Source organism: Grus americana, chromosome 12 (assembly GCF_028858705.1).
Source record: "Grus americana isolate bGruAme1 chromosome 12, bGruAme1.mat, whole genome shotgun sequence".
In the NCBI taxonomy this organism is placed as follows: domain Eukaryota; kingdom Metazoa; phylum Chordata; class Aves; order Gruiformes; family Gruidae; genus Grus; species Grus americana.
The window spans coordinates 1,491,375-1,506,214 of NC_072863.1; the positions used below are offsets into that span (position 1 = coordinate 1,491,375).

General features: G+C 61.0%; 1 protein-coding gene across 1 annotated transcript in view; it reads left to right on the plus strand.

Annotated features, from left to right (window-relative positions):
* The first annotated feature begins 2,702 nt into the window (after positions 1-2,702).
* NALF2 (NALCN channel auxiliary factor 2) overlaps positions 2,703-14,840 on the plus strand; it is a 28,392-nt gene continuing 16,254 nt past the window's right edge. The window contains exon 1 of the mRNA XM_054839757.1: positions 2,703-3,499. Within this exon, the coding sequence (XP_054695732.1) occupies positions 2,729-3,499 (771 nt within the window). The 5' untranslated portion in view covers positions 2,703-2,728. The remainder of the gene's footprint in view (positions 3,500-14,840) is intronic.

A 14,840-nucleotide genomic window follows, 5' to 3' on the forward strand; every position in this document is an offset into this window, starting at 1 on the left:
AGCGCTCTCCCTGAGACATTTTGGATTTGCGCAGCGGTACCTCGCTGTGGGGAGGTGAAAGCCCTTGGGCAACGCAGCCTGCCAAGGGTGTGAAACACTGAACTGGAGTCCCGAGGTTGCTGCCTCTTGGCTCCGCAGCACAGCTTAGGGAGCTGAGCTCCCTGCCAGCGTGCCCAGGGCCTGCACTGAGTACGCTCAGACTGCTTGAATTTTTCCCTATGTTCCTAGTGCCTCAGTTTCCCATAGGAAAGCAGGATGCTCGGCTCTGCCAGGCAGGCTGGGGCTCTGTTCCCAGCAGCAAGGAGTTGCTGCGGTCATAACCTTGTGCTTCCCACCCACTGCCTGCACCCCGGTGAGCTCTGCCCGCACAGTGCGGGCACCGGAGCTGCTCCCACACCACGCGTGAGACAGCGAGGCATTTGTGCCAGAGCTATCACAGCCGTTTAATTGCAAATACAGAGGGAGCACAGTTAGTGTTTATTTCCAAAATAATGGCTCCAGTGCCTCAACCTTTGGTATGGTCCTGTGTGCACAAGGCAGGCACTGGCAGCCCCAGGAAACAAATCCCACCAGAGAAACCCCAGACCTGCAGGAATAGTGCTCTCAGCTCTTCCAGCATCTCCTCCCAGCCAGGCCACAGGCACGCTGGAGGCACTGGAAGGGATGGGGTGAAAGAGCCAGAGGGAAGCTGCCCCCAGAGCTCTGCCTTGTGCTCCAGGAGCCGCAGGTGTCTGTGCCATGGCTCAGAGAAGTTCAGTCTCCAGCCCAGGTTGCAGTTTTCCTTATATCACTTTCAGTGGTGTTTGACATTTGTTCGTTCCGGCTGTAAAACCTCTCCTGGCTCTACACCAGATATTTCCTCACCTCAGCGCCTCAGCTAGAGCAGAGCTAACTGTTGGAGTATCTGCAGCTCAGACACGTTGGCCTTCGCGATTAACATGCTCTTTGCTCCAGGCGTGCTGCACGGCCAGAGGGGTGGGAGTTCGGCTCCGGCTGTACAGTCCCCGAGGTGCCGAGCAGCCCTGCCCTTGCCGTGGCTGAGAGAGGTCGATGGCCCATGACCTGTTGTGCAGGGCCTGCGTTCGGAGGAGGGTGGCTTTAAACAGGAGCGGGGGCCCAAGTGGTGGCCATAGGAAAGCAAAATCCTGATCTGCTGGCCTGGACATTTGGGATCAGGAGTGTGGTGGGCAGGAGGATTTCCACGCGCTGCGCTCACGTTGGAGCAGCGCTCTGAGCACCAGCTGAGCTGACAGCCCTCCCGTGCACACACAAACACCATGAGCTCCTCTTCCCGCGGGGCTCGCTCTCCTCGCAGGTCAGGCTGACCAACGGGAGCAGGACAAAGCCTGCAGCCGCTTTCCCCATGCCTGCAGGATCGCAGCCGGGCCAGCCGCAGGGAGCCCGGACAACCAGCTCCAGCACCTCTGTTGCTGAAGGGCTGTCGGCACAGCTGAGTGGCATGAAGGAGTTGGTTCACTTTGGGACAGAGCTTCCCAGAAATAGGAACACTTGAACCAGTTCCCACAGCCAGGTTAGTGCCCGAGGGTGAGGATGGCTTCGTGTATGGAGAAGGAGCCTCAGAGCAGGCTCTGCCTGCTGCTCTGCTTGCAGCAGGGTTTCGTGTTGCGGAGCTCTGTTTATTTTTCGCTCCGGGTGAGCTAACAGTCTCTTGTTTAACTAGCCCGAGCAACCCCTCATGGGTTGCCAACAGAGTTTGGGACACGAAGAAGTGACATTCCCTGGAAGCTGGGTTCCTCTTAGTTTGGGTGCCTGTTCAGAATTCACTCCGGGTGACCCAGAAATGGAATCGTTGGGGGCTCTTTTCGGGGCAATAGGGGCTGAGGGCAGGCGGGCAGCGAGCGCCCAGGGGACGTGCAACACGGGTCTGCCACAGGAGAGCTGCGTGCCCCCGGGGGCGCCGTGCCCGTTGCCGCTGGCGGAGCACCCCACGCCCCGCTCTGCGCGGGATCTGCCCCTTACGGGCACAAAGAGGGATGCCGGCCGTGGCCCGCGCGGGGCCGCCCCGGTGCCTTCCCTCCCCTCGGCCCCCTCCGGGCTGGCGGCGCGGGATGGGGACGGTTCAAGCCCGGGCCGAGCGCGGCACGGCGCTCCCGGGGCGCGGGCGGAGGACGGGGCTCCTGGGTGCGGGTGGGAGCACCCGCGTCCTGCTGCCCCCTCCCCGGGGCAGCGCTGCCCGCGGCGCGCCCCGGCACGGCGGCCCCGGGAGCGGCGGGGCGGGCGGGCGGAGCTGTCCTTCAGCACCACGGCACCTGCCGCCGCCGGTGCCCGGGCCGGGCCGTGAATGGGCGGCGGGCGGCGGGCGGTAGGGGGGCGGGGGGGGCCGGGCGGGCGCGCAGGCGCAGGGCGGCGCGGCTCCTCAAGGTGTTGGCGGCGCGGCCGAAGATGGCGACAGACTGAGGGCATGGGGCCCGGCGGCGGCGGGCGCGGCGGGGCCCGCGAGCTGGCGCAGCCGACGGGGAAGCGGAAAGCCGAGTGAGCGGGGCCGGGGCATGCCCCCGAGCGGCGGGCGGCGCGCCGCGGCCGGGGCCGGGGCGGGGAGCGGCAGCGGGGCCGAGCCAGCGCGGCGGCCGGCGGCGGCCTGTAGGCGGGGGCGCGGGCATGGCGGCGGCGGCGGCGGCGGCGGCGCGGCGCGGCGGCCGCAGGTGACAGCGGCGGCAGCGCGGCGCGCCCCGCCGCCGCCGCCGCCCCCCCGCGCCGCCCCCGCAGCATGATCCGCGGCGCCTGGATGTACCCCCGCGGGGGCGCCGCCGGCGGGGCGGTGTGCTGCGCGCCGCGCCGCAGCGACAAGCCGGTGGCCGACCCCGAGCGGGCGCAGAAATGGCGCCTCTCGCTGGCTTCGCTCCTCTTCTTCACCGTCCTCCTCTCCGACCATCTGTGGCTCTGCGCCGGGGCCAAGCTGCGGGCGCGGGAGCGGAGCGGTGCCGGGCGGCCGCGGAGCCGCGGGCCGCGGGCCCTGCTGGCGGCCGAGCCGGCGGGCGGCAGCTGCGAGGCCCTGCTCGGGAACCTCAGCCGGGCCCCCGGCCCCGCCGGCCCCTGCCCCGCCGCCCGCGGCGACCTGGACTCGGCCTGCGCCCGGCTGCACGCCCTGCAGCGGCCGCGGGGCTCCCCGGCCGGCGCGCCCCTCCGCTCGCCCTCCGCCGCCGCCCCCTTCTTCGCCTCTCCCTCCTCCAAGAGGACCTTCCTGCAGGCTTACTTTAGGAACTTCAACCTCTCCTTTTGTGATACTTACACGATCTGGGACCTGCTGCGGGAGATGGCCGGCCCGGACGGCCTGGACTGCAGCGTGGACAACCTGATGGTGGACTTGGTGGCGGCGGCGGCCGGGGCGCTGGGCGGGGAGGCCTGTAGCAGCTGCGTCCAGGCGTACCAGCGGCTGGACCAACACGCTCAGGAAAAATATGAGGAGTTCGACCTCTTGCTGGAGAAGTACTTGCAATCGGAAGAGTACTCGGTCAGATCCTGCCTGACGGACTGCAAGGTAGGACAGGGTGCTCTGGGGTTCTTCCCCCTCCGTGCCGCAGGGCGGGCAGGCTGGGGCGAGCTGCGTGTCGTCCCGCAGCCCCGCCAAGCCCCTCGGGTCCCGGCTGCGGGAGGGTGCGTGCCTGCCGGAGCCACCCTGCCACCTGCCCATGGGCTGGGGGTCTCCCTCTGCCCCCCAGGCCCAGCCTGGCAGTGCCGGCCAAACCGGTCCAGAGCCCTCGGGGCGGCCAGGATGGGGGTGGTGGGAGCGAGAGGGCAGAGCGAGGCTTGGCCTGGCCTGGCCGTGCGTGCACTCACACACGCCTTCGCGCCTATCCACACGCAGGCAGGCTCCTGACACCCCGCTCCCTACCAACCTCGCTCGCACCCCTTTACACGTACGCGTGCGTGCGCACCCATGCACATGCAGGCCGAGCTGGGGCAGGTGTGGGGCCCCTCACCGCTGCCTCTGGGCTGCTGCTGCCGCAGAGGGGTGCTGCGCAGGGCTGGGGCGGCCCAGGGCTCTGCTAAGCGGAGGCGCATAGACAAGCGGTGACCTGAGATGAACCATGGCGCCGAAGCCCCTTCCCCACAGGCAGCAGCCGTTTTCCAGCGCTTCCACCCCTTCTCCCCAGGGAGATGGGCCGGGGGTGCCGGGATGTGCCTCCCCCCTTGGCGGCATCACTTGACCGTCCCAGGGCACGGGCTGTGTTCCAAAAGTGAAGGGCTTGCGTCTCCCAGCATCAGTTGGATCGAGCCTCAGCACGGTGCCATCTCTTCTCCAAAACAAAAGCCACGGCCGCATCTCCATCCAGAGCCCTCCGCGGTTCAGCTGGGCGCTCCCCTCCTTTCTCACGGCGTGCTCAAGCCCCCGGTGCCGCAGCTCCTCCAGCCTCCGCCTGCTCCGAGCTGCCTGGCTCACCTGCGCACGCTCCCTCCAGACGTCGCCTCCAGGCAGCATAATGGTCTCGATAATTAAACCTGCTTCCCTTTCTCGGAGCCACGTCTTGGGGGAGAGGCAGCAGGGTGTGTTAGAGCATCGTCCCCAGAGGGGTGGTGGCAGAGCTTCCCCTCCGGTGACAGGACGGGGCTTGGCTACTGCTCTTCTGGGAGAGTTTTGAGGGACACTTGGAGCTGCGGTGGCAGTGCAGGCAGCTCTTGGCGTGACGCTCGTCCCCTGGGAAAGCGCAGGAGCAGCGCCGGGGCATGGCTCTGGGGACACTGAGGTGGTGTCTTTCATCAAGGGCACAGTGGCGAGATCCTGGCCGCTGCGCTCAGGCCCACGTTTCTGCATCGCTTTTGTAAAGAGCTGGTTTTGGAAAGGAGCTAGTGCTGGCGTTCTGGGCCGGTGCCAGGCCAGGTAATTACAATCTGCTTGCCCAAATTCCCCCTGCGGTTTCAAAGGTACATAGTATTCAGCCTGCACCGAGTGCTTTGGTCCCGCTGCTCTGCTTCTGTGGTGAAGGAAGGGGTCCAGCGCTGCCCACCATCGTGCTGCTCCCGCTCCCAGGGGCCCAGCAGAAGCAGGGTCTTCCTGTGCCGTGTCCGGTAGAGCAAACAGACGCCCTTGCTTCAGGCATAGCATCCATCTCTGCTGAGTCCGGCTTGCTTATGCTCACTGGTATAGCGACCTGGAGAGAGAGAAGCAAACAGAGATAAGAAAAGAATGATTACCTTTGGGTCTTGGGTGAGGAGATGTTCCCATGGACTCTAAAGCATCTAGAAACAGAGCCATGCTAGATGAATCTTTGTTAAATGTCCCTGTTCTTAACATCCTTGATGAGAAAGCAGGAAATGAACTTAGAAGATGCAGAGCTGAAGGTAGGAGCGGCGATGCGTACCTCCTCACTTGCTCCGTGTCACGGCGGCGGTTGCATCCTTAGAGCAGCCGTGAGCACCAGCTTTGCCATCTCACGGGTGGCATTTGGGCAGCAACAGGAGGGCGCGAGCGGCCGGGCCAACCTGAGTGCACTCACCCGGGCCACCCGCGAGGAAGTTTCCACTGTGGGGGCCCAAGTCTGCACGCACCGACCCGAGCCTTCGCAGCTCCCGCTCGTTTCCGTCTCTCGTGAAAATCAGGCCACTTATTTAAGGTGCTTCAATACGTATTTAGGTGCCTTACTTTAGACTTTCACAGCTGCGAGTCCCAACCTGGCCCTCTCGGTGGCTGTTCCCCATTTGTGAAATGAGGCTAACGCCAAACGCATCCAGCGTGGTGGTGACGAGCGAATTTTGGCCTGATTTTGAGTCCCCTGGACTTCAGCAGGGGCTGCAGTTACTCGTTGCATGGGAAAAATCTGGCTGGCGGGATTTTTAAAGCAGCCTGAATTTGTAATTCCTATCCAGATGCTAAATAATACTACATTTCTGATGTGACTTGCGGCTGCATGCTGCTCATGTGAGTACCCGCTTGTCAGCGACAGGAGAGAGCTACTGCTCGATGGTAACGACATAAGAGAGCAAATGACAGCAAAATAGGAGAGGAGTGGGGGGGAAAATAGAACAGGTAGCTCAGCCAGCATGAGAGGCTCCTGCAAAATCCTCGTAGCAGGACTCTGGCTGCAGAGAGCCCTGTAGCTGGGTAAACAGGGTTTAGATAATATTTCTGGGGCCGGGGGAGGACGCGGGGCAGGGGACGGTGCTTGCTGTGGGAGCCGGGCTCCTGCACCGCGTGGCTGGGGGGGGGGGGGGTTAGTGCTGCCTCCCATTCGCATCCTTCCTATTCCGTAATAGTGGCCGGGAAGATGAAGGCAGGGAAACAAAGCAGCTCCAGCTCACCTGCACACAGCCTCCCTCTGCAGAGCCACGTATCCCCCCCGTGATTTCATCCCCAAGGAGCAGCGCGGCTCAATAAACAGCACGCACGGAGCCCTTTGGCAGCCGAATCACCCCGGTGATTCTGGCTCTTTATTGCGTCTGCTTTAAAACAACAACAAAAGCCCCACCGGAGCAGCCGGTTCCCTCTTACGGCAGCAGGTTTGACCCCGAGTTAAAAACTTGGAAACGGCTGAGCGTCGCGGGTTGGTTTCAGGAGACACACGAGTCCCGTTGTTCCCTGGTAATAAATCATCCCAAGGGCTGACCCTGGCTCCGGCGGGGGAAGGGCAGGTGCTGCTGGGGGGTGAGCAGCATCCTGAGTATCCAAACCCCGGATCCGTCTGTGCCCAGAGCTTGGGGGAATGCTCAGGGAAGGCTGGGCCAAAATCTCCTTGGGAGCTGCGGGAGACAGAAATGCCGTGAAATGGTTGGGTCTCTGTGTAATTCAGCTGCTTAGATTACTCATTGCTGTAATATTCTCCTAGGCCTTCTTATTTTCTGCTCGGAAATAATTCCCAGGCAGATCCCACTTTCTGCATACGTTGTTGTTATTCCCGTGCAGCACTGGCAGCTTCCAAATCATACTCTGAAAATGTTTTACTTCTTGCTCCTACAACTAACACCAGAAATCCCTGTGGCTGAGAGACAGGGAAACGTGTAAATACATTTCTCGGGTTTATTGGTTGCTCATGGTTTACGTTTGGTGGGGTTTCGTGGTTTCACAGCCACTCGTGGGCAGGTTCCCCGGCTCTGTGCGAACAGGGGAGGGAGAGGATGAAGCGGGTCCGCACGGTCCATCTGTCTTCTGAAATGCTTTTCACCTCTTGCAGCGAAGAAGACCTGAGTGCCAGCTGGGGTCGTGGTGCTAGTTAGTGGTGATGTACGTAAAAGAGGTGGAAAAAAACCTTGTGTTTTCTCTGCCTGTAAGAGGGAAAAGTCATTAAGTGAGTTGGGAGCAGCTGCCTGCCACCTCCATCTCCCCTCTTCCTGCGTGACTTGTACCCTTTGTCACTGCAAGACATGACGAACTTCGTGTCGGTAGCATCATTCAAAAGGGCTCAAGGAGGTCACAGCCCGGGGACGTGGATGTTGCAGCTGAACGCCCCTCGGGAAATGCGGGACAGCAGCAGCCCTTGCAGCATGCGAGCCGTCGGCTCCGGCTTTGCAGGACTTGGTGCAGGGAGAAATGCCTGTCCCTCCAAAGTCATGCCCTGCAGGATGCTCGTGGCTGGTTTGTGCCTTTTTTCCATCTTTCTAAACAGGCAAAAAGCAGCGTTGCTCCGGCTCAGCCACCGCCAGATGAGAGGTTTGCTTCTGTAAAGGCAGAGCACTGTGCTTGTGCTGTCTCCCTCACCAGCAGCTGCTATGGAGAGCTCTCCTAAAAGCGCACGTTCCCACCGGTACTAGGGCAAATCAAGATCTATGGGACAGAGCCTGCTGAATTAAGGACTCATTAGGTTGCAAGAAACAAAGCTGTGGAGAGAGAAGGACTGACAGCCGGGAGCTGCAGGGCCAGGGCTGGTAACAGACTGCTGGTGGGAAGGCGAGGATGGACAGGACCTGTAGCATCTCAAATTAAATTAGATTACCAGGGCTTCTCTGCGCGTGTGGGCCAGTGGCTGCTGAATCCTGCTGCGGCCCTGGCCAGATCTGTTTCTGCACCTCTGTTTTCCCCGTTACCCACTGGAGAGCCCCGTCTGGGGGAGCCTGGCAGGGCAGGATTTCACTCCCGAGGCTTTTGTGACGTGCCGGTGTTTCCCTGCTGTGGGTGTGCGGGCGATGCGGTGAGAGGTGGAGGCCGGTCCCCGCTGTAAGGTGCCACGGCATCGTGCCTGGCACGGCGCTTACCGAGCGGCCAGAGAGCAAATCTGGGGTGCTTGGGTCCAACACCCCCCGGGGGTCCTGTTTTCTTGCTCTTGTTTAGCCAGAAACAGCATCAGCGATCTGTGTCTCTGCTCGGCATCCCTCCCTGTGGAGCATCTTCTGGAAACCCAAGCATGCCGGGACCAGGAGCTTTGGGAGAGCAATGTCCAGGGGGCACCCCAGGGCTGGCGATGCCTCCTGGGGAAACCAAAGCAGCCTTTTACCTTCATAAAAGCAGCTCAAGCTGAGTTTATCTGGGCTGGGCTTATCCACAACGCTGCTCAACCTGGTGCATTCTGGCTCCGAGCCGGGACGGCTCCTTGCACAGAGACCCACGCGCAGAGGGGAGGTCCCTTGAGACCCACAGCAAAAGTGATTTCACCAAAATCTTGCCTTTTTTTTTTTTTTTTTTTTTTTTAAAAAAAAGGCAAGGAAGAGAAAGCCCAGGGTGGGGTTACATTAATATTGCGGCTTCCAGAGAATCTGCTGCTGGGTGAGTGCAAAGCCGCACCCTGGGCTGGGTGCCTGGTCCCCTCTTGCAGCATTAGTGGCCTCATGGGTGCTGCACCAGGAGCAGCAGTGTCCAGGAAGGGAGAAGGTGCTCCCAAGCACCCGGGCAGCTCTGGGGTCTGCACCTGGAGCTTTTCCTCAGGAACAAGCCTGGCCAGTGAGGTGGAGCTTTACTGGCATTTCATGAGGTGAAAAAAAAAATTCCAGAGTAATTCGGGCGGATCAGCGCAGTACTTCCTTGGGCAACTTTAGCAAGACCACACGCACGAGCTTAGCCAAGCTCGCAGCTCCGCCTTACGCACCAATTCCATGTAAGCAAAGGTAATTTTTTTCAGCTCTGCACAAAGATGTGATTAAATTGTATAAAGAATCTGAACGAAAGGAACGTGCGGGTTTAGGTGTGCAGTTACTGCGGCCACAGCCTCTGGTACAGCCCGATTCCTGCACCTTGTGTCGGGTGCGACCTAGATGCTTGAAAACAGAGATCAAAGATTGAAAAATAGAAGAACCAAAAACTGACTGATGAAAGGAGTTTGCTTTGTAATTAAAAAAAGTGTCAAGGTGTCAGAAATGTTCCAGCGGTGCCCAGGATGTGTGGGAGCGCTGTGAGCCAGGAGGGAAGGGCGATGCTGAGCCGATGTTCGGACAGTCCCGTGCGTGGCTTGGGGTCGAGACATCTCAAGGTGCCTGGGGGTGTGCGGTGGGCTGGCACCCAGACCCACGGGGTTGCTGTGGGGCGAAGCAGCCTGGGGTGGGGGCAGTGGCCGTGGGGTGCTTCCCCCCCCCCCAGCGCCGGGGCTGGGCCGTTGGGTGGTGGTGTGAATGGGGGAGGATTCACCGCTGGTCTCGGTGGTGTTTGGCTGCCTGCTTTGGGCTGGTCGGTCGTCTGTTAGTCCTCTCCTGTTAACGTCTGTCGGTGGTGGTTAAGGGGAAAAAAATAGAAGTTTACAAAGGCAGCAAGTCTCCTTGCAGCAACAGGCAGGTCGGCAAATGGTGCAGGGAAGAGTGCGAGGGAGGGCGAGAGATCTGTCTCCATCAAACTGTCACCAAGTAGCTACAAGTGACGCAGGCGGCAGCGCCTGTTCCTGTGCCCGCGTGCTCCCGGCTGTGCCTGCTGCCGCCGGTGCTGGATGCACGCAAGCCCGGGTTCCTCTCCGCCTGTGCCCATCCCTGGGAGCACGGTGTGCGCGGGGGCTTCACCGGCGGGGTGGAACGAGCTCCTCGGAGAAGTGGGCTCAGCTCCGGCAGCAGAGGCGCGGCGCGATACTTCAGCAGGTAATGATGGCTTTTGGAAAGCGTCCGGTGTGCTGCGGTCCCGTTGGGAGCCTCAGAGAGTCAGTGAGCTCAGCAGCGTGTGTGCGGTACGGGTAAAATGTGTGACCCGGTACAATGACACAGCCCCCCTGTCCCCCCTTGCTGCACACACCCATTGCCACGGGCTGCCTGGGGCCGCCCAGATCAGGGACGGCTTGTGATGCTGCTTTTCATAACCGGCAGCGATACACGCTGTCCCCATGGACAAAGGGATCTGCTAGTGTCACGCCGACTGCCAGACGTGCCAGCATCCTTGCGCTGTGGGGGGAGAGGAGGCAGCACCCTCCCCGTAGCCGGGCACCGAGAGGTGGAAGAGGACACACACGGTGTCTGCTTGAACCCGGGATGTCCAGAGACAGGCATGTTCTGCGTCAGGAAAGGAGCCTTTTGTGCACGGCGGGGGAATCACGCACAGCCTGGCCTCTCCCCGCGGCAGAGACCCCGGGCACCACTGCAGGGCTCAGCACCCGGCACCCCAAGGACCGCACGCAGCAGCCCCAGCCCCTCCGCACCCCAGGAGGCAACGGGGTCTCGTCGAAACATCCCACGGCCCCAGGCCTGGCCCCACAGATGCCCCACAGGGCTTTTCCTCTGCTGCCCGGCTGAGAGCTGCCTGCCAGGCTCGGAGGCAGCAGGCAGGCAGGCAGGCAGCAGAGGCAGGAGCACAGGATATACCTGGCTGCCAGGGGCTATTCCCGCTGTCACCGGGATGCCATTAGGATGCGACTCATGCCTGGCTCTGTGCAGAGGAAGCTCGGCTCCGCTGTCGTTTGAAGGGCAATGACTCAGGGACAGCAAATCTGTGAATGAGACACGGAGGCTGCCTGGGCGAGAAGTAGCCATCTGTCCACGCTGCCTGCAGCCCCAGCTCCCGTGGGCAGAGCTGGCAGCTGCCTGCCTGGGGAGCCTCGACCAGTTCGGCCTCGCTCCTCTTCCCCGCTGGGCGTTTGCTCTGGGTTTCTCCCTGGGGCCTCTCAGAGCCGTGCTCCTGGGGTGCGGGAGGGGGGAGCGGTGCTGGGTGGGTGCGCACAGCCAGCGTGGGCTCCCCCAGACTCTGCTGGCGTGGCGCTCACGGGTGCCTCCACCTGGTTTCACCAGAATTTCCATTCTAGACCAGGGAAGCATCTCTGAGCTACTTCCCATGAGATGCTTCGGTTTCGGAGAGCTGGTGTTTTGAAAAAGGGGAAAAGAACCTTTAGCCGGAACGTTCCCAGGCAGCCACGTTAGCAACTGCCGCTTCGGCGGCTCACCCGCTGCACAGACCTGCCTCTGCAAAGCAGGAGATGCTCACGGAGGTAGGGAGAAGTCCTCACCCACAGCCACCTCCTCCCCTGCCTGTTCCCCACACCTGGGGCAGTCCCAGCTCTCCGAGCCCCGGCTGGGCAGGAGGTGCAGGCAGGAGATGCAGGCAGGAGATGCAGGCAGGGTCTGGCAGCCCTCTTGGTGATGATTATTTCAGAAGCGGCAGCTGCTCACCCCCTGCCATGTGTGGGCTGTTGCTAATGGCTCTGCAGCCCCCCCCCAGCATGGGGAGAGGGGATATTTGGGTGTGTGGATGCTGGCTCGGTTTGCAGAGCTCTCCAGGGGTACGTTTGAGATGTTTCCCACTCCCACCTCCACCCCAAAGGTCTCCGAGGTGTCTGGGCACCTCTGCTCTCACCCAACAGCTCAGGCTGCTCGGCGGGACCGGGCACAGGTAGGTGACAGGAGAAGTTTTGCTGGGGTGGAGAAGCATTGTGTGTTTGCTGGCTGCCTCGCACCGTTGGGGAGCTTTGCTCCTAAATACGGTCTCCAGATCCTTATTTGATCCCTGGGGTTCTTCAGGGCATGGCTGCCAGCAGAAACACCACCCGCAGAAATGTTGTTTGTGTTTGGCAAAAAGCTGTAACCTGTCCAGCAGCCCCGTTCCTGCGGTGCTGATGGGGGTTGGAAATCTCTGTGTCCAGGGAGGGGTGACCGTCCGGGTACGGCACGTGCAACACCAAAGTCCTGTGGTTTTTGCTGCCTGCTGCTTAGTTTCTAGGTGAATTCTAGGTGCTTGGTTTGGATCTGTACACCCGAACGTTATTTGGATCTTTGTAATGGCCCCGTGAGGCCGTTTCTCTTAAGCAGGCTGCAGAGCTTCCGTGCCCGCAGAGCAGACCTGCTAGCTGTCGTACCGGGGGTTGGAAGCACCTGGAGCATCGCAGCCCGGTGCTGAGCTGGGTGGGCATGTGGAAAATATATCTGAGGTGGTACTTGTGAAAATCAAGGCATTTGACTCGGTGGTGTTTATGAACTTTGCCTGATGTTCCCGTTACCTCTGTGGCATGGCTGGCAAAGCAGCGTCCGCGCAGGTCTCTGTGTACGTGTGCAAGGAAGCTCTCTGAACGCTTCTTGCTCGTGGAAATGCAGGGGAAGCACCTCCACTGCACAGAGAATAATTAACCTTCACACCGTGCCTTGGAAGTTCAAATCTCTGCGCGTTAGTGTTACCAAAGATGCCGACCCCTTTGCTCACCCCCTTGTCTTGCAGCACCCTGCCTGCGACTCGCTGCCTTCCCTCCCGCACCCGTTTGCTCTATGGGTGACGGGGTGCTGGGTGCACGGCCCCGAGGCTGCAGGTGCCGGTGGTTTTCAAGGGTCTGGCAGGCAGCAGCGGCCGGGGGAGCCCCCCAGGGCTTGCCTGCAGCCCACGGGCAGGGCGGGCACAGGGGGACCGAGCAGACGTGCAGCTGCATTTGTGGCAGCTCTGCAGAAAGGAGAGCCCCAGCCTGGCCTGGGCTTGCTCCAGGGGAGAGCAGCAGGGACGGGGCTTCCCCGCAGGAGCGCATCCCTTGAGGCTCGCTGCCTGAGGAGGAGCGATGTCGGCCGGGAGCATCTGCCTGCTGCTCGCCATGGAGACCAGGAGTCATCCTGGGTTTTTCCCCACTTCCCTGGGTGCGTTAAGGCCCCACCTGGAAGGGAGGGGGAGATCTCTGCAAGCGGTGTTCAGCCAGGAATGAAAAAAGGGGTTCCAGCTCTCGGATCTAACACGAGCCATGTCCAGTCCTGTTGTCGCCATCAGTAGAAGCTGCCAGGAGCGGTGATAAGCGTTAGGAAATCATCTGCTGCTGCATTTAAAGGACCTCTGCACACAAGTTAAGCGTTACAGCCACCTAAACAACCCCAGCATCGGTGCAGGACACTGTGCACCTCCCTCTGACCACGAAAGGTGCCTGGGAGCCGGGCTGCTGAGGCGGGACGCTCCTCTCTCCCTGCTCTTGGGAGCTGGGACGGGCCAGATCCTGCTGCTCACCCCTCGGTGATGAGCACCAAGCATGGCACGAGGCACGCCAGGTCCCTCCCGCTGCGGGGTGTGCCTTAGACCCTGCACCGTGTTGTGTTCCCGGTCACGCAACAGGACCTTGTGGGATGCTGTGCATCATTTAAAGCGAGAATAAAGGGCTCCTGGCAACGTGCAGGATCGGGCCCTTCCACGTGGGTCGGGTGTGAAGGCAGCCCTGTTGTGACACCCCGGTGTAGCCCTCGCTGGGCTGGGTGCTCGCACCCTCCTGAAAACGGTGCTCCAGCCGAACCGCTTCCTTGGAAGGCAGATGCACCCGCTCTGCCGGAGAAACTTCTTCATCGCCCCCGTCAGCTGGTGGGTAATTTATGGCTCGTGGCACTGAAGTGTCTAGCCTTTGTTTTTTTATATCCTATCTAATGTAACAGGATGTTCTCATTATCTGTATAAATGTTTAATCTGCTTTTGAATCCTGCTAAGCTCCTGGCTGCAGCAGTATCTAATGGGACTGAATTCCTCAAGCAACGTTAATAGATTGCAGGGACCTGACTTTCCCTCTGTCCCAACTCGATCATGTTCAGCTTCAGCTTCACAGCGGTCTTTAATTACTTTTTAACTAATTGGGCTGATAGCAGACTAGGCTGCTAACTAACCCACCGGTTACCTGCAGCCGGTGAGCGATGTGCACGCGTCTTTCCAGAGCCGTGCCGGCTAATGCAACTCCTGCAAAGACGCCGCTGCTCGTGAGCAGCCCTCCTGCCTGCCTCGCCGAGCCCCCCCTCACCTTCCGAGGTGCTCTGAAACCCCCACGAGTTATTTTTAGGATTCTGGTTAATGGTCTTGTGGACTCCCTCTTCCTGCTGCCCGACAGGCGCCTTTTTTTGTAGCTGCGCCGTGGTTCAGTTACAGCTGCTTAAAGAAGTTCCACGCTGGAGCGAAGTGCTGCTCTCCCAGCCTCTGCTTGGCTTTTTCTTGCCTTCTGCTGCTCTTCTTTCTGCTCTCGCCATCTCTTGGCGTCGGCGTCTGGTTCGGCACCCTCTGCGAGGCGGGACGGTGTGCTGGGGGGGGCTGATAAGGAGCCGTCACTTGGTTACTCCTGCAGCCAGCATCTGTGTCGCTGGAGCTGCTCGAGCCTCCCGTGGCCTCGGGCTGGCTGCTCGGGGGCAATTTCATTTCTCATCGTTGTCTCGCTGTGACACTTGACCAGTCTGTCGGTGGGTAGCTGGAGTCGCTCGTCCTTTATTCCTGGGTTATTCGGGTTTTGTTGCTGCCTTGACCCCTGTCAGCATCCCACGCTCCCGACCCCGCTCTGCCAGGGGCCGGTGCAGAAACGCTCCTGATGCATCCGCACGCCGGTCATGGGGCTCTCTGCCTCGTCTGCTTCCCACGAAAAAGTGGTGTGTCAGGAGCATCTCTGGGAGGCCGAAGGCTTAGTCCCGGTGCAGGGGTGCAGCCTGGCCACGAGCACAGAGCGCCGGGCTCCCATGCCCAGACATGAGCTCGATGCTGGAGCATCCCAGCGGCATCACGTCGCTGTGGCAGGAGAGAGGGAAGGGCTGGGGCTCCGGGGACCTGCCGAAATGCATCCCTG